Raw genomic sequence first — 24,621 nt, forward strand, 5'->3', positions numbered from 1 at the left:
GGTCAGGTCAAGGCTCGCTGGGCGCGCAGGAGCTCTTTCTCCCGCGCTGCAGGCGGCCTGGGGGCGCTTCGATGGGCTGGTGTCTGTGGGGGGAGGAAGGGAGGACAGTGGGAATCAATGGTTCCGGGGGTAAGCGTTTCCTAGCCGGGAGTTGTGAGCGCCGTGCCGGTTGCAGAGTGATGCAATGGCAGTGACAGCGGAGTGGTGAGGAGAGCGGGGCAGCTGGGCAGGGCTGCGGCGAGAGGGCGCCGGGAATGGGGAGAGACCGCGGCGGGCGGGAGAGAGGGTTTGACTGGGTGGCCATTGCCGCCCCGTGGTGGGTGCGGGGAGCTGGGGGTCCCTGCTGAGCGCGTTTTTCTCTCCCTTTGCCAGGCGTTTGGGGGCTTTTCCTCCGCTCCCTGCGGGGCCGCAGCCCCTGTGGCTCCCGGGCCAGTGCGTCGGGAGAGCAAGGCGCTTTCCCCGGGACGTGGTGCGGGGACAGGCCCGGCCCCTGGTCAGTGCGGCCCAGCCCGCGCAGGGGGAGCTTGAGGGTGGCTCTGCCCGGCCTTGCCCGAGGCGTGCGGCGGGGCCCCGGGGTTGGAAACATTAGTGTCCTCGTTAATTTTATGTGTAATAGTAGTGCAGGAAATATTCATGTTGGACTTTCTTCACGTTAGAGTGGTTGAAGGGTCATGTTGTCGTCTCAGGGAACCATCTTGCACACTTCGATTGCATTTTTGTAGAAAAATTGATGATTACCGTGACTAGGAAGGTGGGTCTGCTATAAAATGCAGCGTATGTTGGAGTACCCCTCAAGGCATGTTTAACCCCACATCTGTGTGCATACTGCCTACTTTAATTTCACTTCTCATTTTTTTTGTTTTATTTCCAGGAAACAAAGAATATTTCAGGAATGTGTGTGGTTTTAGACGTAAATTCACCGTCTTTCATTTGTTCGTGAAAATTTGGGGTGGCTTTTGTATTAATGTTAGCTTTAGAAGTCTTGATGTACATTCACACCATGTTTGTAATGAAAGAGCTCTTCTTAACATACTGTGAAACCCTGTTCTTTGATTCTCAGATCTCTAACTTACCCAAGCAGATAGGGAACAGTGAAAACAATCATTGATCTCTGTATGTCATCCAGCTGGAAAGAAAGGAGAATACAATTTTTTCTGATACCTATGTCAAGGGTTATTTTTGAGCTTTGTCTCATGATGATTTAATATTTTGAAACAGTCACTGGAGCAGTACCCATTACAAGTTACCATGTATTTTGTAGATAGAAGAGGCACACAGTTATTGGCTTTTAACTTCATCTTAGACTCTGGTCCTAAATGTCTTAATACTCTGTTCTCAAGTTCCCATGTATCATTTTTGTCTTCCACATCTGTTTGCATATGGCACCCAATGTGCCTTGGGCTGTTAGTTTTCATAACACCAATAAGAAGGCAAGAAAAAATGCCCTGATAAAATGCAGATTATCCAGTTATTTGTTTTAAACAGTTCACAGTTGCATTTGTGCGTTTCAAAAGATGAAGACCTATGTGCCTTATTACTGAATTCCTGGCTTAAATTCCACAAAGGACAGTATTGAGGTAAACAGCGATAAGTTTTATGTAGCAGTCAATACCTTTTGCATTCTATGATTGTAAGTATCCTCATCTCATGTTTCAGTGACTAGATTACTTTTGCTGCTTCTTAACAAAATGCACCTTCATCTGGGCTTCTTTGCTCAGTTTAAGTCCATAATATTCCAAATTTTTTAAAAAGTCTTTCTGTTTCACCGCTCAGTCTTGGCGGTGACATTTCAGCAGTCTATCAGTAAGAATGTACATTCAGGAATTAAGTTAAAACACCAAGTCACAATTCGTTCTACACCAGAGTAATTCTTGTTTACCTTTTTCTATTTTGTAAAATTTGAAGGCAGTAAATGTAACTAGCATGTTCCTACAGAAAGGATTTGCGTTAATCTTCGTAAACATTTAGAACATATGAATTTACTCTATATACTTTTTTCAGTTAAATATCTTGTGCCCATGAAAAAGAGGAAAACAGTAGTATCTAAATAAAAGAATAAAAGTAAGTTGTAGGAATATATCAAAGAATTGTTTGATATGTTTCAAATTACCTCTTTAAAGTAATACTGTCAACCTGCAAATAATCAAGCTTGAAGGGATCAAGATTAGGCTAAAAACTTTTGTATTACTGATAATACATTAGTCAGCCTTATTTTTAGTCAATTATATGTAATCTAAGTATGGTATCAGTGTTAATAGACTAAGTGAATTAAATTAGCAAGTAGATGTGTACACTTCTCAGCTTGCTCAGGGTATTCAACTGAAGCTGAAATCTGGGAATATTGCAGCTGTCTGACAAATAAAGCCTCAATGATAGATATGTTTTGGTAACCAGCAAGTTACCAAAGCAACCTTCTGAATTTTTCTAAGCAGGTGAAGGTTTTTTACTGTGGCAGTTTAAATATATACTATGTAAATATAACCAAGGTTGTGATTAGGCTGATTATTTTGTAGAAGGAAGGCTTTGAAATATTGCTGAACAGCTAATGCAATTATTATATGCTTTTGTTTCTTCTTTTTTTAATGCTGAGAAAAGGGAGCCAAATGAACATGGTTCTTAGTAACAGCTTTTATGATTCACATCAGTTGTGTATCTTGTAATCTCAATCTATTCACGCTCCATGTGTAGCAGTGGATCAATAATATGCTGAGGAGTCTCTCCAGAGAAACATAATCCTTTGCGGATCAATAGGACTTTACGTGGGCACAGAGTTCTTCTTCATGGACATGGGCACAGGGTGACAGAGGATGCTTGGGGTGAATATTGCGTTTCCAACACAGCATTGTTTGCAACTCAGTGTGAAGCTCATTTACTCTTTCAGCTTGCATTGCATTTGTCACTGTCACATCTGAACACAGTGCATGTAAAATAAGCATCAGCTTATGCATGAAGATGACATCACTTTCCTATGGCAGAAAAGCTACACAATAGCTTGGGTTGTTGCATAAATCGACCACATCAGATTGTGAGGCAGCACTTCACAACCCTGGCCAAGTTGCAAGGATAGTTTTCATGGAAAATTTACTTCACCTTAGTTCACTTTTGTCATTAGGATCTGCACTGTTATCTCATTTTAACAGCCTCAGGTTTTATGAAATTATTTTCTAATTCTCTGTCTGCTTCTCTGTGTACCTTGTTGTTGTGGTGTGTTCATCCCAAATTGATTCATTTGATATAGATTCAGTTTCACTTACAATTGTGTTTTTCTGACAGATGGTGTCCTCCTTACCCATTTTTACCACTTATTTTCTTCTGTGTAAATATGGCAAGCTTACTATAATCAGAGCCATAATGGTTTTAAAACTCTCTTCTCAAATCAAGTTGATGTCTTTTTATCCTCAGTTCTGAATATTTAAACAGCATGATGCTTGAATTTTTACAAAAAAAATATTCAGAGCATAAGTGCTTCTAAAGACCTCATCATTTTGTACGAAGAGCTGCTGAGCATGAATATTTTTTTTTTAAATAAGGATTTCTTAAAATAAGAAATTCTGCCTTTGTAGTTGAAATGATTTTTCACTCATGGCAGGTTGAAAACAGATTCACTGGATTTCCTAGAAATAAATAAAATTCTGTTTTTAGATCAGAGATTAACTGAAGACAATTTATCAGGTTATTTTAGAAAAACTGGAGGAGGGAATTGCTGGGATACCATTAATTGCTGTGCCATCTTTATGGGAGGCATATGTTGTAAAGTATGAATTAATTTAATGCAGTCCCTTTTACAGGCATTTCCTGTCTTGGAAATTACCAAGAGGTGTTCAATGCATTCATTAAAATTAAGTACAGCAGAGCTTATTTATAGCATTTTAGATTATAACTGATGGGACAGAGATCAAGATATTTCTTATGTAGGGTGAGAACTATTTTAATGCATTTGAAAACGGACGGTATATGCCCACTTAGCATTTTAATAGCATTATTTATGTTTCTGTACTTTCTGTGTTAGCGTCCTGTAAACTATGCAGTTGTGGTTTTCCAAAGCCTCAGTTGCTGTTAATTAATAGATTTCTAAGAAACTTTCAGATGATATTATTCTTAATGTATACAACATTCTAGATGTTAGCCTGGGAGAGAAGCCCATTTGTGGAAGCACGGGTGCCCTCTGTGCTAGGAAGCTCTAGTGATAGAGGTACATGTTGCACATCGGAAGATGGCTGTGTTATTATTATCATCTTTCTTGTCATCTTAAGCCATCTCCTAGGACTATTTTTCCTAAGTACTGCTGAGAAACAAATAGTTTCTTAAATTTACAGCCTATTGCTTACCCAAGGATTGATTGTTCTTTAGAAAGCAACATTTCTCACTAATTGTCAGTGTGTTTTGTAACCTCTGTAGGAAAGCAGTAAAGAACATGACTAAGCTTTTTTCTTGTATGTTTTTGAGCTGAAGTACATATATTAAGATATAATTCCCTGTGATAGTTATAAAATCTAATGATTCCGAATTTGACAGGGTATCAAGTAGAGCAAAATCATTAATCAGGAATCAGATAATCTCTGCCAACTGTTCCGAGATATTCTGAATCATGCAGATATTTAATTACTTTTAATTTTGTCAGAAGTGTGATTTTGGGAGGTGTTCTAGTGTTAAATACATAGACAAACAACATTAAGAGTGATCTCTAAATGTATTTGGTACTCGTCAGTCTCAGTCCATTTCTGTATGAAACGGAAGGTCATTGTCCACGTTTATCAATTTGATATGAGTAGAATTAGGTATGGGGCAAGTATCGTTTTTATATTCTTATTTTGTTCATCTAATCTTCAAGATATACACGAAAGAATAAACCACTATTTTTTGCCCTGCAGTTCTCCTTGATGTTGCTTCTGTTTTGAATCTGCAAGCTGGAGAATTGGAAGACGTTAAATTTAGTTGAATTGTAAATAAACAGATCCTTTGAAGTCTGGCAAAATGGCTGACAGTCTGAACTGTGATTTGAAATCTCTGAGTCCGCTTCAGCTGTTTGAAAGAGTAACTGAACAAGGAGAGAAAGTCAGAGCACTGAAAGCAGGAAAAGCACCAAAGGTATTTCCATGTCACATTTTGAACCCATCCCTTTTCAAGTTAGGTCTGTCTTTAAGAGTACTGAAGAATATGATTGTTCTGAGGTTTATTTTGTATTGCAGTAAGAAAAAAAATCTTTTTAAAAAATATTTATGTCTAGTTTTGTGAACTGGGAACATACCTGGAGCCAGGTAGTCACTAGGAAGAGCAAAATTTTTACTCAGGAAGTAAGAACAGAGAGTCATAGGCTTAGAAATCTGGTCCAGCTAGTTGCCATGCTATGTGACAGGATCCAGGGGATTTGGTTTTTAAGTAAAATTTATATCGCTTGCATTCTTCCCTGGTTTTAGATGTTTCATTAAAATCTTTTTCTCCATGTGTTATTGTACACATTAGTGAATATGTCTTCCTGTAAGTGTACTGACAGTCCCTGCTTAATCTCCCTTAATTAATTTAGTAATTTGCCATAATTTCAAGTCCCCTATTCTCTCATCACTATGTTTTCATTTGGGCTTAGTGTGTTGCCTGTGAGACTAAGCCTTGAAAACTGCGAGTCAAAGTGTTGATCTATTTATTGCTTGCATGAGATATTACAATAGTTTTGTACTGAAAAGGTCATATCGATGAAAGTTGTAAAGAACTTTTTCTTCTAGTTTGTCTTCAAGTCTGTCAATGAATTGTAATGAATAAATTACTTTAACGTGAGCCACTAATAGCATTGTAAATTAGATACTAATTTATATTATATTTATATATCTGAGAAATGTGTACTTTAAGCTTGTTACACCTGTGAAAAGCAGGCAGGCATATTTTTCCTCAGACAGAAACTGAAAAGTGAGACAGAGGAGCTTTAAATATGTTAACTGTGGTGATGCTCTAAATTCTGCCAGTTAGAAATGGTCAGCTGTTATTTGCTTTTCTTTTAACGTTGGCAGTGATGCTGCAAACATGTAACTAAAGACTTAGAATTTATGAATAATGCAATTCAAGTCAAAGCATGGGTGCAGGATTTTGAAGTGTTGGGACATTAATGTAATTGTTTATCTTAAGTATGTTAAACCAAACAGCTCTTTTTTTTTTTTTTTTTCCTTTGTTCAGGATGAAGTTGATGCAGCAGTGAGGATGCTATTGTCATTAAAACTGTCATATAAAGCAACAACAGGGCAAGATTATCAGGCAGGCTTGCCTCCAAGAGATCTTGTACTAATAAACAATGGTACAACTAAAGAAGGCGATGAGGATTTTGTGGACCCCTGGACTGTGCAGACATCAAATGCTAAGGGCGTGGATTATGACAAACTCATAGGTACACCTCTTTCTTGACTGCTACTAAGAAATTTATGTCAAATGATCCTAATAACCACAACACCAGCAAGTAATCATAACAAATCCTGATAAAAACATCATAGGTATAATTCAATTTATGTCTAATTTTAGCATTTGCATGTTAAAGAATTTGCTGTAGAAATTGAAAATGTCCAAGGCAGGCATCTCCTATGGAAGACTTAAATACTTTGCAAAGAACTTTTCAATTTAAAATAAAAGTTTTACTCACAGTTTAGTTTTTGGCATAAGAACTGTTACTAGAAGTTATATTAATGAAGACACCGGGAGTGAATATCTGCATCTTCTGTGACTGTGATGCAGAACAGCCGGAACCCAGGGCATTCTGACCAGGCTGTAGGACTCTTCATACCATCTCCCCACGGCTGCCTTGAGTTCCAAATTAGGGAGAGCAGGGTTGATCCAAAACTAATGCAGAAATCTTTATGTGTAATAACTCCTTCACAAGACACTATCAAACAGCCATGTTCTAGTTGGGATGAAAAAGGTGCAGCTTATTTGAAAAATGTGTGTGTAATGGAAAATATTTTTTACAAGAATGTTACAAAACTTGCAAAGTTTTGTAATTTAAGAAACAGGGGTTAGTTAATTTCCTTATTTGTTTTGCAGTCCACTTTTTATAGCTTGCTTGGGTCTAACATAGAAATAGGTGAGAGAACTATTTATTAATTTTTACTATTTTGCTTTTTCTAAATTCTTGTAAATCTTCAATCCACGTTTAGTACCTCAGTGAAGATTCTTCAACTGTTGTACATTGTTGGTGTCTGCTTAGCAGCTTGTTTCTCACAGCAGAGCATGTACCCTTCTGTGTCAATAACCATATATTTGCTTTTGAGAGGTCAGTTGCTAGTGTCAGTGTTCTTTCAATTCAGTGGGATGTTTTTATAAGATCGTGTCAAATGTGTGTGCATATTGGCTTAGTCTGCAGAGGTTAATAGAAGAAAAAAAATGTTGGAAAGGGAGAAGTGAACAAAGGAAGATATATGTTGGTGGGGGAAAAGGAAGAATGAGAATTGTTAAAATCTAGCAATGGACAAAATCTCTCATCTTGTTACTTGTGTAGGAGGTATGGAGGAGGTTTTTTATTTTCTGGGGGAGGGGAGTTCTAAGTCTCGTAGAAAAGTGGAAAGAGTACAGTACTTATGTTGGCATGATCTCAAGATCTTCTGATAATGACTAGCATGACTTCAATGTAAATAGATTTTCTAAAGCCATGCTAAAGCCTAACAGCTATGTTCTTTTTTCCAGTAATGGTTTGTGTATGTGTGTATATGTATGGCCTTTTGATCTACCCTACAGGGGTGGGTTAGCCTGAAGGGTTTTTACTTATTTACACTGCTAGCAGAATGGGGAAACTGGTGGATGAGTCATTTTGCTTGTTCTAAGTGATGCATTGGAAATTTTTCAGAGGAGAATACTAGCCTAGCCACTGCCGGAAGTGAAAATATTACTATTTGTTGTTGATAAACTTCCTCCTCATCCTCCCCCTTTTAAAAATAAGAAGTAGTATTGTTCAAGAACTTGACAACTGATAGGTCTTACAGTAAAGGAAATTTTTTTGCCACCTATAATCTGTTTATTTACTAGTTGTACCAGGGTAGGTCGCCAGTGTGTTTGTTTACTCAAACACGGACCAAATGAAAGTACCAAAAAGCACTATGTAATTGAAAGGGATATACTTCTCAAATGGTTGTCCTAGACCTGCACTTAAGTGTATGGTTACACAACAAAACAGCCTGAAGATATTCTGGGAAGAAAGGTTCTGTTAGCTAAGTACTATATGTGAACACCCCTGGAGGATTTTTTGTTTGTTTGTTTGAGCATGAGCAAGGAGCAGGGCTACAAGTGAGAGTTTTGTATGCTAACCATGCTGATCCTTCAGGTAACTGAATATTACAATTAATACAAAATGGTTTAAGTTGGCAAGGATCTTTGGAGATCATCTGGGCAAACCACCTACTTAAAGCAGAGTCAATAGTGCAGGTTGCTCAGGACCTTGTCCAGTGGGATTTTTAGTATCTCCAAGGATGGAGATCCCATGACCTCCCTGGACAACCTGTTCCAATATTTGCCCATCTGCACAATATGATGGCTTTTCTTATGTTCAAATGTAATTTCCGTTATTTCAAATTGTGCCTGTTCCTCTTGTCCTTTCACTGGGCATCGCTGAGAAAAGTCTGGTACTGTCATCTTTGCTTCTCCCTCACCTCCCCTATTTGGATATTTATACACATTGATAAGATCCCTCCTGAGCCTTCTCTTTGCCAAGCTCAGCAATTCCAGCTCTCTCAACCTCTCCTCGAATGACAGATGCTCTAAGCCCTTCATCTTCATGGCCCTTTGGTGGATTCACTTCAGTGTGTCCATGTCCTTCTCAAACTGGAACCCAGAACGGGACCTAATGCTCCAGGTGTGTTTCATCAGTGCTGGGCAGAGTGGAAGGTCACCCTCCTCGACATTCCGACTGCACTATTCCTAATGCAGCCCATACTCCTGCTGACCTTCCCATGCCACAGAAGTGCGTTGCTTGCTTACGTTCAATTCCATGTCTACCAGGACCCCAAGGTCTTTCTCTGTCAAGCTGCTCTCCAGCGAGTTACCCTCCTGCCTATACAAGTTACTCTTCCCCCACTTCAGGACTTTACATTCCTTTTTGTTGAACTTCATGAGATTATTGTCAGCCCATTTTTCCAGCCTGCTGAGGTCCCTCTGAATGGCAACACAACCATCTGGGGTATGCAAACCTGGCGTGGGTGCTCTGTCCCATCATCCACATCATTCATGAAGATGTTGAACAGTGTTGGCCCCAGTATCAGCCCCCTGGTGTACACAAATAATGTTGGGCTTCAGCTGGACTTTGTGCTGCAGGTCACAACTCTTTGAGCTTGGCAGTTCAGCCAGTTTTCAGCTCATCTTACTGTCCACTTATCTATTCCAGACTTCATCAGTTATCTATGAGATGGGAGATGGCGTCAAAAGCCGTACCAAAGTTGAGATAAACAGTATCCACTGTTCTCACCTCACTACTACTCTTCTAGGCTCACTCTACTAGGCTGGTAGTAGAAGGCTATTAATTTGGTCTGGCATGATTTCCCATTCGTAAGTTCGTACTCGCTGCTCCCAGTTACCTTCATGTTTTAATAGTGTTTGGGAATGGTTTCCAGGATTATTTCCTCCATCACATGCCCAGAGATTGGGGTGAGGCTGGCCAGCCTGGAGTTCCACAGTTCCTTCTTCTTGCCCCTCTTCAAGGTAGGAGTGGCATTCACTTTCTTCCAGGGCCCAGGAATCTCTCCCAGTTGCCATGACTGTTTGAAGAGTTTTTGAGACTGGCCTGGTCAGTAAAGTTACTGTGTAACAAATAGTAGGATGTTTGTTTTCTGTATGCAAATACAACATGGCAATGGCAAAGAGGAAAAGTGCATAGTAATTTTTCAGCAAATGCAAAGATGTTTTTGAAAATGTCAGCTCCCAGGACTTTTTTATGTACAGTGAGTTGAAAGCTCTTTTGGTACAGACTAGAACACTGAAGACCAAAAGCACAATAGGAATATTTTTAAAACTTGTTAAGGAGTGGAGGCTGTCCTTGTCAGAAGCTGTTTAGGAAGGCAGATTCTTTGTGGACAGAGAGCCTGAAATGTTTTGAATGACCTCATAAGAGAAATAAGAGGAAAAAAGGTAGGGAAAAATTATCCAGGAGTAATCAGTCATGGGTGGAGCAATACTACAGGCTGTGAGCAGACTGGGCCTCCTGTCATGGAGTTGGTGTCAGAGGTGACTGCTGGAACTCCTGGCAAGAATCTGGAAAATCTGGTCATTTTACATGTTACCTGAGGCTTCCAGGAGATGTCCTTTTTAGTCTAGGCTGAATTGCTATGTTCTTGGTAAATCTGAGACCTGGTTGTATCTGTGCTATGCTTTTTTTTTATTATGTTTTATTATTATAGTTCGGTTTGGCAGCAGTAAAATTGACACAGATCTGATCAATCGAATAGAAAGAGCTATTGGGCAAAAACCTCACCGCTTTCTACGTAGAGGAATCTTTTTTTCTCACAGGTGAGTTTTTTCTTGTTTTGAAATTCAAAAGTGTCTGATTAGGTAGGCTTTCTGTGAGCATTACCGGGAGAAACCTATGAGCAGCAGGACCACCAAGGCAAAGCAAGTGTGTCATCTGAAATTAGCAACTACTGCAGATTTCCACGGCAACATTTGAAACACTGGGTTTGTATCAGTTTCTGATATGTCCTCACTAATCCCAAACTGAAGAAATGTGGGGAGTCTGCTTTGTACAGGTTCTGTTTCAATGCTGTGGTAGCAGCTGAACAGAGGAACTGGCCTGAGAGGGGGGTCCAGGGCTCATGTGGTGATTTCAACAAGGGTCCATGTGGCCTGTGGACCTATTCCTCTGTATTGCTACATAAAAAAGGCTCAGAGAATAATCTTAAGCACCAGCTTGCCAGTCATCTACACTGTTGAATTGTTAACATACGTGGGATTTTGGACTAAGGCAGCTAGCGCATTTCAAGTAAGTGCCTGAGCATGATTCAGGACACAACCTCCACCAGAGACCATTCCAATCTGGTTGTCTGAACCTGTCTGGGAAATAATTCCAAGCTCTGTGCTACTGGGCCTTAGAAATGATGATCCAATTAAGTAATTTTAAAAGTTGTACATTTTGTTTTGGTTTGCTTTTTAATTTATTTTTTTCTTTGAGTTGTTTTCTGAGAGACTGAAGGAGACACTTAAATTAAAAAAATGAACAAACAAAACCTTTTTATTTCTAGGATACTTAACGTACTATATTTTATTTATATATATGTTTGGCTTTAAAAGCACTCAAATTTTGAATAGAATCTTTTAGCTGTACATGTTTCTTCCTAAAGAGTTTCGTCATGTTTTCTCTGTTTTATCTTTAGAGATATGGACCAAATCCTTGATGCTTATGAAAAGAAGAAGTCCTTTTACCTTTATACAGGCAGAGGGCCATCCTCTCAGGCAATGCATGTTGGTCATCTTATCCCATTTATATTCACAAAGTAAGTTATTTCTACCATTTTTATGAATCAAAACATTTTTTTCCTAAGGAAATATTGAGTGTGGTTTATGTAACTGCCAAAATGATACATTGCAAGAAGTTCTGTTTATTTGAGGTGAATATTAATGAATTTAAACAATGGAATCTTACCTTTTCACTAAAGTTATAATCCCTGCATCACCACCATAAAGCCCTGTTCCTTGCACCCTTAGCCGTGTGGCACTCCTTAGAATTTTTGTTCTTAAAAACAAGTTTGTGATGAGACTCAGTAACACGACTCTATGTTGCAGTGCCTGCCGCAGCAGGAAACGGAGACATTGGACTCAGACCTGAATCATAGAATCATAGAATGGTTTCGGTTGGAAGAGACCCACAGGATCATCGAGTCCAACCATAACCTAACCTAACTCTGGCACTAAACCATGTCCCTAAGAACCTCGTCTAAACACCTTTTGAACACCTGCGGGGATGGTGACTCCCCCACTCCCCTGGGCGGCCTGTTCCAATGTCTGACAACGCTTTCTGGGAATAATTTTTTTCTAATATCCAATCCAAACCTCCCCTTGTGCAACTTCAGGCCATTTCCTCTTGTCCTATCACTTGCTACTTGGGAGAAGAGACCAATGCCCTCCATGTTACAACCTCCTTTCAGGTAGTTGCAGACAGCGATGGTCTCCCCTCAGCCTCCTGTTCTCCAGACTGAACAGCCCCGGGGTTCCCTCAGCTGCTCCTCATCAGACTTGTGCTCCAGGCCCCTCACCAGCCTTGTCGCCCTCCTCTGAACTCTCTCCAGCACCTCAGTGTCTTTCTGAAAGTCTCTTTGAATTCTCTTTCCATTGCAAATGGTGACCACTGTCATATGTACAGGAAATAATAAGTGTGAGTCTTGTTTCCAGGTCAGCTGCCATTTTAATCTGTATGAAATGTTTATTTTGTTCACGTAAACATAACCACATATGCATACAAAGAAAAGACAAACAGATCTCTTTGTATCCTTTTCTTTAAATGTATAAACGTATTTTAGCTGTGTGACTTATGTCTTCATTTTAACTTACTTAGAGATAAAATCTTTCTGCTTTTATTAGGTGGCTGCAAGAAGTATTTGATGTTCCTTTAGTTATACAGTTAACTGATGATGAGAAGTACCTTTGGAAGGACCTGACAACTGAGAAGGCATATGAATATGCTAGAGAAAACGCAAAAGACATAATTGCATGTGGTTTTGACGTCAATAAAACCTTTATATTTTCTGATTTAGACTATTTGGGGTAAGTATAAAGCTTTTTAGGATATTGCAATGAAAAATGTCTATATTTTCTCTCCAACTTTGACAGCCAGCAGTGTTTTAATAAATCTATCTAGATCTGAAAGCTTCAAGACAAGTTTTGCAACTCTTAAAATATAAAGTTATTAATTTTTCAGCTAACATTTTATGCCTATCCTATTGTCATTCTTCTGTATAACATAGGAACAAATACTTGTTTGTGTGATGCTTAAATTTTAAGTTACGAAAAAATATGTTAAAGGAGCAAAATTGTAAAAATACCTACATGACCAAGAAATCTCCAGATTGATTTAAGATGGTATCAAAATCTTTGAGATGTGTTTACACTTTATCTGTGTTAGCAAAAGGCATTTCAGCAACTTATTGTGGTTGATTAGTTTAGCAATACAGCATGAAAGATTATTACTTGAACTTCGAGTTCAAATATTTAAGAAAAATAAACTTCTGTTGGAAGTGCTTTCTCAGAAAGAAGTAGTTTGATGACACAGTTCAGAACTGAAGTTATGAGCTTTGTTCCTCCATGTGTGGTGATGAGCTTCCTTAAAGACTTGGATGGGGCAGTATGTTTTAGAGATGCACTGTATAATATACAGCCCTCAGGATGTGGAGCCTACAGTTTTTCCTCCCTTCACTCCTCTGACATTCCTGCCTTTGAAAAGTTGCATTAACACACATCTGCCCTGTGGCTGAACAAGGGCACATCAGAACTGCTGTTTCTTTTGCTTCGTCTCTTCAGCAGAAATGAAAAAAGGAAGAAGTTGCTGAGCTATTTTAGCTTTGGGAATGCTGCTGCTCTATTTGGTGACAGAAAAAGTCCAGCCAGTGAATTTAGTCTGTAGAAAATGAGAATTTGGAGGATTGGAATACTAAGCAATGCGGAAGACAGGATCCGTTCAGGTTGTCTGAGTTCATGGATAAGCATAAGGATAAGTGAACTTCAGGCTCCGTGCGGCATTTCGGCACCATTTCTAAATTAAAATATTTCTGGGTTTAGACAGTTAATTGTGACAAAAAATGTTCGCAGTAAATTTTGGGAGGAGGGAAGAATAAATTAAACTTTCAAGACATAAAGTTCTTGTTTGTAAATAATTCGCTAATTGTCGTCTCAATGGGCCACAAAAAGACAAAAACGTTGAGATTTAATCCTGCAGTTTTTTGTCATTCTCAGCTTTTGGAGTGAATGTTTCTAACTACTTTTCTGCTCTTGACTTCTTTTTTTATTTTTCCACTTTCTTTGTGACAGGACAAGTAGTGGATTCTACAAAAACATCGTCAAAGTTCAGAAGCATGTGACATTTAACCAAGTGAAAGGAATCTTTGGCTTTACAGACAGTGATTGCATTGGTAGGAAACAATAAGAGTTACTAGAAGTGATGCTTGCTTTTATTCTCTATGGCACTATTTAAGTAATTATAAGAAGATCCTTGTTTCTAGGCTGATTGTAAAAGGATGTTATTGTGGCTGCTTCAGGATAGTAAACACTTCACAGTGGAATTTCTTGCATGATATCTACCTTTTTTGCCATAGTAACAGCAAAGTACAAAACACCAACATTGAAGTACCCAGGAGAGAAGTAGTCTTTTGGATTGTTTGGTTTGTTTTTTGCCTTTTTTTTCAGTAGTGATTGCAGCTATAGTCAACTATGCCTCCTAGAAATTTCCAAGACAATTATATAGAAGCTTTTCTCTTCAGAAAGTTATATTAATACACATATGCATATACATATGTGAAAAAGTTAAGGAGCATTCAAAAGCCTGACTATCGAGGTGCTGGGTAACTCTGTCTTCCATTTACTTTACTGCAATTGCAAATTTCTGTTGCATTAGCAAAAAAAAAAAAAATTGTGTCAAAGATGGCATTAAAACCTTAGGGTTCCTGAGCACTAACATAATTCTTTGACTACTTATTGGGCCAGTGACAGCTTTTCAGCCTTCACTGTGACCAATGAACAGATTCCTACTTCTGACTTAACAGCGCTCTAATACAAATTGGTGTTGTGATAATGGCTTCATTACATGTTTGGAAAAAGCTGCTATTTGCTTTCTGTTCTGGGAGGGTTTTGATCAGGGAAGGATTGGTGACCCCATGATTAAAACAGAAAACTAGACACATCTGAGATGCTTCAGGAGTACAGCAAGCATCTTAGCAATTATTCTAAGATTGTAGAGGGGAACTTGCCTGATATGCTTGATAAGTAGCTCTGTCGTCATTCTCTCACAAAGAGGGAAAAAATGAGCAGCTCAGATTGATGATACAGTCAGTTGTATTTCTGGGATGGGTAGATAATTCAGTGATGAAAGAGTATGGACTGATGAACCTTTTCTGGAACCTTTGCGATCACAGCCTGCCACTTTTCCTTAGTTTCTGTGTTATCTGAAGTTTTGTTGACATCATAGAAGGTAAAGATAAAAAAGCTCTCTCAGATAAGACATCAGTGCTTGATAAAGATAGGTATTAGTCTTCGAGTGAGTATCCGAATGATTCACTTGTGCATTTTACATGTTTCAAAAGTTTCCTTTATTTATCATTGCTCATATTGGCTTCTCAGCATTTCCAAACATGTTTTCTAGGAAAGATCAGCTTTCCTGCTATTCAGGCTGCTCCATCCTTCAGTTCATCATTTCCACAGATCTTCAATGGCAAGGAGAACATTCAGTGTCTTATCCCATGTGCTATCGATCAGGTAAGAAAATCATCTTACTTAACTTGGTTTTCATGGATTTGTTTTTGTAATGTACCATTCGAGCTTCATGGTGGTATCAGAACATCTGTAAAACATTCTTGCAAGCACCTCTTTTGGGCAGAAGCTGGAAGAGATAAAAGAGCGTTGTGCAGAGTCCTAAAAATGATGAAGGCTTAACCCAACAATCATGTATTCATGCATTACTCATTCTTGCCATTCTTGGATCTGTCTTGGTCTCAACCCAGTTCACAGTGAGCTGGTGTGTATGAAAGCAAAGACAGTAAAATCTGTGCAAAGGTTTATTGACATGGAGGTAGGAGGGAGCTTTTGACCATCTCCATGGTAACTAGGACAAGATGTAATGAGCTTAACTTGAAGCACAAGAGATTTATGTTGAACCATAGGAAAAATGCTCTATCAGTAAGAATAAAGAAGCATTTGTCAGAAAGATTGCAGAACCTTAACAATTCACATTTATATAGAGAGGAAGGAAGAACAACATCGGCTACAAATTACAGTGGTAGTGTCGTTACTTTGAGTGAGCATTGTTTCTAGTAATCAGATTCTGTACTGTCTGAATCTTTAGCTCTTTTAGCCACAGGGACAGTCACTGAAAGATGATGTAAGTACATTCATCAGCCACAAAATTACGTAGTAATATTATTGCAGTTGGTCTAAGTCCAATCAGCAGCACAGCACTGCCAGCTTGATCACTTATTTAATTCAGATTCTATGCTGGTCGTTAAATGGTTTGGGAAGAAGTTTGCATCTTAAATCTGCATCTGTCTCCAGGCCTACTAAGCATATTTTTCACAACTATTTGAAATCTTTGCAAATATGCCTATTAATTGAGGGAATCAGAGTGTACAGCAAAACTATGGAAATGAAAAAAGGGATTTTGTTTGTTTGTTTCTCTTGATTAACTGGATTGGAAGTAGCTTCTGGAACATTTTGTGGTTTGGATTTGTTTGGTTTTAAGTTTTGTTTGTTTTTTGAGACCACTTGTTAAGGCATGAACAAGTCAGCATTAATCAGCTTTTAATTCACATTTTTCAACTTTATTCTGTGCTTTTGTTGATATTTGTTCTAGGATCCTTATTTTAGAATGACCCGAGATGTAGCACCTAGAATTGGGCTGCCTAAACCAGCCTTAATGCACTCAGTCTTCTTCCCAGCCCTGCAAGGAGCACAGACAAAAATGAGCGCTAGTGACCCGAACTCCTCCATCTTCCTCACCGATACACCCAAACAAATCAAGACAAAGGTACGAACCTGCAAAACCTGAGAGTGCAAAGCTTTTTTAACAGAGAGTGGTGGTCCTCATAGTTACAATGGCAATTTTTAAATGTTTTCTTTGAACATATTTGCATGTTTTTTCATATTTTTCATTGAAAAGCAGCTTCAGGAGTTGACTGAGTCATGCATATATAGCGAGACTATCAAATATGTTTTGCCTTGCCAGCTAGTCTAACAGTACAAATATTAGCTAGAATAGTGTACAAAACACTGTGTTTGTTTATCTGATATCTGCAGAGCATTGGTGAAAGAACAAAACCTCTGGAGGCTGATGCTCTAAAAATACATATTATGTTACCATAGTTTTGAAATCTGACAGTCCATGATGTAAATCAAATAAACAGCTCTTTCTCTTGACTGCCTCTCCATGCCGGGAGCACCAAGCATTGCAGTGTCGGTTACAACACAGGTCAGACTTTTGCTGCTGCTTGGAGATCTACTGCTGCCATGTGCTCCTCCCTCCAATTCACAAATGTTATGTTGAATTTCATGAAAGTTTTTTAGAAGGGGTATTTTCTCCTATCTGGGTATATTCCTAGCACCCCTTCCAGCACAAAGGAAAATCCCTCTTCCCCAGTGTCAGATGATTTAATTCAACAAAAGTTCACCTGTGTTTTGGTATTAAAAAAATAAAGAAAATCAGTCTTTGGAAAAGGATTTATAGGCATGATAACCAGACATGAAACAACTATCTGTCAAAGCAAGAAAAAAAAATGCATATGTTGTTTCTGCTGGGTGGCCTTGAATTAGTTCTGTTATGATTGACAAACCCATGTATAGGTCAGATTCTTCTGCAGTCATCTCATAGTGATTCATTATCTTATGTAGAAGCTGATTAAACAGTACTGGTCTGGCGAATCGGAATTCTTCATGTGTTTGGATTATACTCATTCCAGTTTCAGACAGTTGCACAGTTGCTTTTTCTAAAAAAAAAAAATCTTAAAATTTCAGGCTAGAAGTTGCATGCTTAGTGGTAATATTGGTAATATTCTTCCATTTTTTTCCTGGCAAGTAGCTAGTAATCTACAAAGAGATCCAAGAAGTCCTGTGTCCAGTTAGTAAGTCTTATTTCTGCTATCCTTAAACTAGTTGGAAAAATAACAAAATAATTCTAATTCTAAAAGCTATAAGAGAAAATTCTGAGCGTCATGTGAAGTATTGAGAAATGGAAGACAAACTGAGACTTATTTCAGCTTCTGAAGCCCATCAGAAAAATAAACTTTAGGCTAGAAGAGCTTGAGTGAAAGAACAAATATTGTTATGGCCAATAAATAACAAAATAGAGTAGGAGAGGTGATTTCTGGTGATGGATGAAGGTTAAAAAGAGACAGCCGCTGCCACACAAAATAATTACTGCTTACAGCATTATTCGGATCACCAGTACATTGCTACGTAATGAGTTGCAAAACTTACAGGTAATAGAAGATGAAAAATTGCTAGATATTGGGAAAGGCTGCGAAACTTTTGGGAAATCTGAGGAGATGAATGGCAACATTATAATAAACTGTTCGTATTTCAACTATCAGCACCATATTACAGCTTGGTTATTTACTTGTTTTCATAGAAACTGTTATTTAGATTCTAAGTCTGTACTAATTCAAGGAACAGACCAGTGCATCATTATAGGTAAATCACGGAAACCCTCAGTCAACAAATAGGTGCCAGAATATATAAAAATTAGATTCATATAGAAAACGTTTCGTATAAACAGTAATGCGCCTTCACCTGACATACCGTGTTTAGTCCCTCTCACCTTAGTAAGAAGACAAACTGTAGAGGTGAGGAACATGGAAAAAAATTCATACAAAGGCTTTCAAAATTTAGTAAGGAGACAGGTGAGGGGAAGTGCAGCACACTGTGTAAAAACTTAGTTTTACAGATAGTGAGACAGCTATTCAGCTTGTCCTACAATATCAGAATAGATGTAATGTGACAGATGGCAGTTTATTTTCTGAAGATATTCATCAGTGCATCATTTTTGTATGTAATTCATTGCCACAATTCGTCTGTAACATGGTGGTTAGAAAGATTCAAAAAAGCACTAGACAGTTATACAGATAAGAATGTTCAGAAATTGTAAACATTTAACAGTTCCTAGATACCAGAACTAAAAAAAAAGTCTACATCATATGCATGTGTGTCTCTTGACTGGTTGGTGGTGATATCTGAAAAGACACAAGAGCCAAATGAAAGCTCATTTAATGATTGAGAAATTTTTTTTCCTAGCATTTTATTTTCTTTAGCTTTGTAGGAAGGTTAGTATCCTCTGAGAATTCTACACATGTATACATTTTTAAAATAGGCTGGTGGCTGCTGAATTTACTGGGAATGGGATGAGCAGGTAGATGTGTTCACCAGTGCAGTTCATCTCCCCATAGGAAGCTGTGCTTAAAAAGAGGTGGTGAGTCAGTGAGTATTCAATTTTTAGAGTGAACAATTGGGCATTTGTCTAATTTTAGCCATTCTAGCCAGAATTTTTTAATCTTTAACTTTGCTTTCTCTTCTTTTTCTTTTCTCTGAAAACAAGAGGAGCCTGGGTTCTTTCTAGGATTTCCTCAAAATTTCCATGCCATTCTCTTTTGGGATGATTATCTTTTTTCTTACATGGAATACATTTCCTTTAAGCACAAATTCTGTCCAACAGACAACAGCTTCAACAAAAGGGACTTAAAACTTTTTTGACTGAATCTTGGGTGGATTATTTTTAATTTTTGCTCCATTTTTGTTCTGGTTATGCAGTCTGGGCAGTATGTATAGAGCCATTTTTCCCTGCTGGGTTTTAATGACCACCTTTTGCCTCCCTGCTTCAGTCCTGAGGCTTTGTATTAATTTGCCCCACTCACCCTTCAGCTTGCCTTTAATATAGAATTCAAAGGATTGTGATATACCTCTGTTTACAATATAGTGAAACAGAATTTAGTAGAAATTATACAATAAAATCATGATGCTGTTTCAGATTAACAAGCATGCCTTCTCGGGAGGCAGAGACACCATTGAAGAGCACAGGAAGTACGGAGGTAACTGCGATGTGGATGTGTCTTTTATGTACCTGACTTTCTTCCTAGAAGATGATGACAGGCTTGAACAACTGAAGCAGGTGAGTAGCCAAGTTGAAGATAATATTATTAATTCCCTGCTATGAGGAAAAAGCTGGCACTAAGTCCTCCAGGAAGGTAATTGTGTTGTTACTCTTGCACTCTCCATCCCTTACAAGTTTCAATATTAAGACCTCTGTATTTGTTTCAATGTTTTTCTTTCTCACAGATCATCTCTTCTTTTTTTAAAAAGAAAAAAAAAATCTCTTATTTTGATAAGGATCTCCAACACTGTGTAGGACAGTATCTTCCCTACTTTTCAAATGAGACCACTGTACCATTGGTGTTGGTTTTAATTGTATAATACACTCTGACAGTTCCTTATGGTACCTAAATACTCTGCAAAACTCAAAAAGCTCATGCCAAAAGCTTGTTCTTGTGTTTTTTTTTCTTACCATCACAAGAAATGCAATAGCTATGAGAAACTGATTCACTGATCCCAAGTGAAAACTGCTTCATATAAGTTGCATTTTCCTTAAAACTATCTGGCAGACTTCTGTCTCTGGGGGCAGTAGCAAGACATTTCACTCCGTCAGCTACGTGACCGTCATCAATCCCAAACGTGCAAACGTGTTCTTGGGAAAGTCGTGTCTGTATTTGGTTGTACCCACGTCACGCTGGTTTATCAGCTTTTCCCTCCTGGGAACAGCTGCAGCCTCTCCTCCAGTCTTCTACTCTTTCCCACCCAAGAGCAGGGCTGGGCAGCTGCTAACTGTGAGTTACCAATTGTGGATATGACTGCTAGTGTGAGCAGAGATGCTGAGTGTCTTTGCTGTGAAAAGGATATTTTAATCACATCTAATCTCTTACCCAAATGCAAGGAGAGAAAAATACAATAAATTGTACGTTTCATTGCAAAAAACAGCTTAAAGAGACTATTTATTTGAACCAGGATTCTGGGGAGAAAAATTTGCAGTTTCCTGCAAATGATTACAGGATTTCCCAGTTACGTTCTTGTGAATGTGGCTTTTTCAGTCCATCAAGCTTGTCACAAATGAAATTGCCCAACTGCCTCAATCTTTTAAGAGGCAACGAGCGATTTTGCAAGTTACATTTTCGGTGTGATACCACATGAGCTTCTAAGGCGTGTGCTTATTTTTAAGACATCCAAATCTGTATTTCCTAGGGCCAGGCTTTTAAGGAAATGCTTGTCTCTGAGTCCTTTTCCATATAGCACCATATTTAGCAATCAACACTTTCTTGACAGGCATACACAAGTGGGGAGTTGCTCACAGGGGAGCTGAAGAAGGTTCTTATTGAAACGTTGCAGCCCTTGATAGCAGCTCATCAAGAGCGACGAAAGCAGGTTACAGATGAAGTAGTGAAGCAATTTATGACTCCACGGAAGCTAGCTTTTGAATTTTGAAGAAATACGTATGGAACTTACCACTTGATAAACCAAAACCAAGGAATTGTTGTCTCCTCTTGTATGTCATCACTCCCTAGTTATGTACAGCCTGCAATCAGTTCTTTATAAATATTGCTTTCAATGAGTCAATTACAATGAATGTCAGAGTACAGGAAAAGTTCAAAATAGGACTCGTATCTATTTAAAATCAGAATATACAAAACAGCATTGCCCAATCTTGCAGAAAAGCATGTCTGTCAGCATAACACTGTATTTTATTGTATTTCATGTTGAAAATATAAATAAAACTTCCATTTTAATGATAAAGCCTAACTTGTAAATTGTTTTAGATACGTCGGTGAGAGGTCATATCTCAAAGTAATAACTAGTTGTTCTATTTTCTTTTGTCCTGTGTACCTTGGTTTACTAGACTGTATGTCCCTTTGGGCTACTGGGAACATGCTGCACACAAAAAGATAATCCGTGTTACAAAGCAGATTGCATAGTGACTTAGCCCTGGGATCAATACTGAAAGAATGGAAATCTGTAACACAGGAGAAGGAATATCAAGCTGGTTTTGCTATTGTCTTCCTCTTTGACCTAAGGCCAAGTCTCAGAAATCTCACTGTACTTTTGTTTCTGTGGCTATTCAATTGGTCTGACTCCTCTGGAGGGAGGAGGTTATCACAAGGTTGTAAACTTCCTTTATATTCTCAGGTGCAAGATGTTGCAGGAATGCGTATTTTAGTTTCTAGTTAGAAAAAAAAAATGCCAAGTGTTAAATCATGCTGTGAAAATAAAGTTGCTGCTGCACACAGGGATACTTCTGGTACTGTCTGTTCTGTTTGCTGCACCAGGTCATTGAAACTAAGGGTACTTATTTTAAGATGTATTCCAGTGAGAAACTATACTTTGTAAAATACCTCGTGATATTTAATTATCTCCTTTCTTAAAAAGAACTTCAGTGTCTATGCTATGATTTATGGAAAAAAACCTCAAATTATCGGCTAATGTGTTTCAATATGTGCAGCGCTGAATGAAAACTGTTAGATCTGACGTGTATTTATGGGGAATAGAAAGTTGCTAGCCCAAACATAGTCTTATCTACATCAAATAAAAACACCCTTGATAGCAGAGGTGGGTCTTGATATGTGGTATTTTGCAAATCATTAAAAAATATAAAGAAGGCACTTGAATGATGTGTGAAAGATTTAAACTTTAACAGATTCTGTACTGTGGGGCCTAGTGGACATGTATCGACTGGAGCATTGTTTAAAAAAAAAATAATAATTTTTAATTTGACTGTGAACTTTTGAAAGCAGCTGGTTACACTTGGGTTGAGGGAGACATTTCAAGGGTGAGATTCCTCATGGACTTGGGGCACCCTCGGACCGTCCCGTTGGTACGTGAGACTGTGTGGGGCTGTTTGTGCTGCCCAGAGCTGGTGCCGCTGCCTCCCCAGCCACAGCAGGTCCATGACGCAGCGTGTGTCCCGTGGCCGTGACCTCGTGCTGCTGAATATGGAAATACCGTGTGCCAGGTGGCATGTGAAGTGCCAAGGAAAGACTGAAATGCGAGGCAAGTTGAGTCCTATTGCAGGTGTTTCAAACTTGCGCTGGAAATAGCAACGCTTAACTTTTTCCTTTTTCTTTATGGTTGACGTGAGCTGGCATCACTAATCTAATGCCAATGATTTAAGTGTATTAAAGTAAATGTTTACCAGTGGCTGTGTCTATATCTCTATAACCCACAGACGTAGTATCTCAGCGTCAACAAGCCTTTAACAATCAGTAGAAAACTTTTTTTAAGTGGTGGAGCGATTCTTAGAAAAATCACTTCTTAAATCCAGTAGTAAATAAACTAATTCTTGCTCACTGTAGACTTTAATGATGACCTTGCTGTTCTTGCAGTTCACTCTTTGTCATCTTTAAGCTATACATAAAAAACAAGACTTAAATTGACTTTTAAAGGGCTTTTGCAAACTCGTAATGCAGATTTCCTCTTTAAAACATTGTATGCAGATCTGTCCTGCAGGATTTATTTGATTTATTCAGGAAAGGGGAAACATGCTATAGGAGAAGCAGTGATATGTTCTAACTAAGCATCATATGGAATAATTTTATAAGACAGTAATTAACGTCTGTTTTGAAAATTTAGAAAGGAGAGTGATAGCAAAATTATTCAGTATTTGTTTACTGAGCAAGCACCTTAATCAAGTCCTGTTGGTTTCTTACAAATGTGCTCTGAAATGATACAGTTTCTCAGAGTCTTGGCAAATTCCTAAATCTGTTATAACTACAATTCGTGTCCCAGAGGTATTTAAAAGTTAAGACAAGGCACTCTTCAAAAGTATGTGTGAAATGTGTAAGAATTTTATCAGGCAATGTTCGTTACATTTTCCTCGATTTGTTTTCATTTTGTTCATCTTGCTGTAATAAAAAATGTAGATGAAAGTCTGTATCGAACTAATTTGATTTTACTCTTTTTATTTTTAGAAGGCTTAATTTACACATATTCTGTTTTTGACCTCTCTTTTTAGCTTTTTAGGTGTTGATTTAGTCATCTGATGGAGCTGGTCCTTGTTCTGATGTCCAGTGCCTTTCAGGCAGTGACACAAGGTGCCCTGTAACCCACTCTACCCAGTCCTGCCAGGTAGACTTTGGATTGCTCCCAAAGCAAGCTAATAAGGGTCAGTTTTCTGAAGATTAACTGGTCTCAGGTGAGACTGGATGTTGAATTTTCCAGTATCCAGCAGCCAGCTCAGAAATAGGGAAAGGTCAATGTGACCCATTTACAGTGATGTTTCAGTAGGTTTGGCGTGAAGACCACTACTGAAGTGGAAACATGATACTCCACAATTGCTGCTATCTGAAGAGCACAGGTTCTGAGCAGCTTTACGTGGCTCTTCCACAGTCACCAAGAGGGATGCTGAAGCCTACTAGGATACTGATGAATGTTGTCAGAGGAAACAGGAATTATCAGCAACATGAAAACATGCAGCAGAATATGCCTTCTAAAGAAAACTATTTTTCCAAGGCCACCAACTTTGTTACTGAAAGGAGTAATCTATACAACAAGCTGCAGGCCCTACAGCAATGTAAATCCAATATCAGCAGAGCAAATGTGGTGTCTTATTCTGTTAGCTGGCCTTCGGTGAGCTAATTCATCAGGATAAATAGTTCTGTGATTATCAGAGTAGCTGAAGGTCAAGGTAATACAAAGAAACCAGAAAATAAAGCAATCAAGTTCTAAAATCCAGAAGCCAAACACCCAGCCTGGTATGTTTGTAGTAAAGTACTTAATATGTACAATGTGTCATGTCATTAAACAAAAATTGGTTCATATTTATGTACCTGTCTTTACAGTACTTAGTCAATTCCTGTACCTCTTGGCAGTTTGTATCAGTTGGAATTCACTGTGGGTTCTGGCTCTAGGGCAGGTTGTCACCCACATACTGTGTATATGCTA

At 38.5% G+C, this 24,621-nt stretch overlaps 1 protein-coding gene across 3 annotated transcripts; it reads left to right on the forward strand.

Annotated features, from left to right (window-relative positions):
* The first annotated feature begins 94 nt into the window (after nt 1-94).
* WARS1 (tryptophanyl-tRNA synthetase 1) lies at nt 95-22,878 on the forward strand. 3 transcript variants are annotated; one of them, XM_082059494.1, is made up of 11 exons: nt 95-204; nt 4,872-5,088; nt 6,166-6,373; nt 10,359-10,467; nt 11,328-11,447; nt 12,532-12,714; nt 13,975-14,075; nt 15,302-15,414; nt 16,505-16,678; nt 19,667-19,807; nt 21,013-22,878. In XM_082059494.1, the coding sequence occupies exons 2-11, from the start codon at nt 4,975-4,977 to the stop codon at nt 21,169-21,171; spliced, it is 1,422 nt and encodes a 473-aa protein (XP_081915620.1). In that variant the 5' UTR covers nt 95-204; nt 4,872-4,974; the 3' UTR covers nt 21,172-22,878. The 3 variants fall into 3 exon arrangements, with proteins under 3 accessions (XP_081915620.1, XP_081915621.1, XP_081915622.1); XM_082059495.1 differs by lacking the exon at nt 95-204 and adding an exon at nt 657-751; XM_082059496.1 differs by lacking the exon at nt 95-204 and adding an exon at nt 2,700-2,816.
* Nucleotides 22,879-24,621: the final 1,743 nt, after the last annotated feature.

Source organism: Streptopelia decaocto, assembly GCF_964273445.1.
Source record: "Streptopelia decaocto genome assembly, chromosome: 7".
In the NCBI taxonomy this organism is placed as follows: Eukaryota; Metazoa; Chordata; class Aves; order Columbiformes; family Columbidae; genus Streptopelia; species Streptopelia decaocto.

Excerpts from the sequence above, each read along its gene's own strand:
- WARS1 (XM_082059494.1), top strand. The coding sequence starts at position 4,975 with ATGGCTGACAGTCTGAACTGTGATTTGAAATCTCTGAGTCCGCTTCAG. Across the intron at positions 12,715-13,974 it reads TCTGATTTAGACTATTTGGG|GACAAGTAGTGGATTCTACA; the intron begins GTAAGTATAAAG and ends TCTTTGTGACAG. Across the intron at positions 16,679-19,666 it reads CCAAACAAATCAAGACAAAG|ATTAACAAGCATGCCTTCTC; the intron begins GTACGAACCTGC and ends ATGCTGTTTCAG.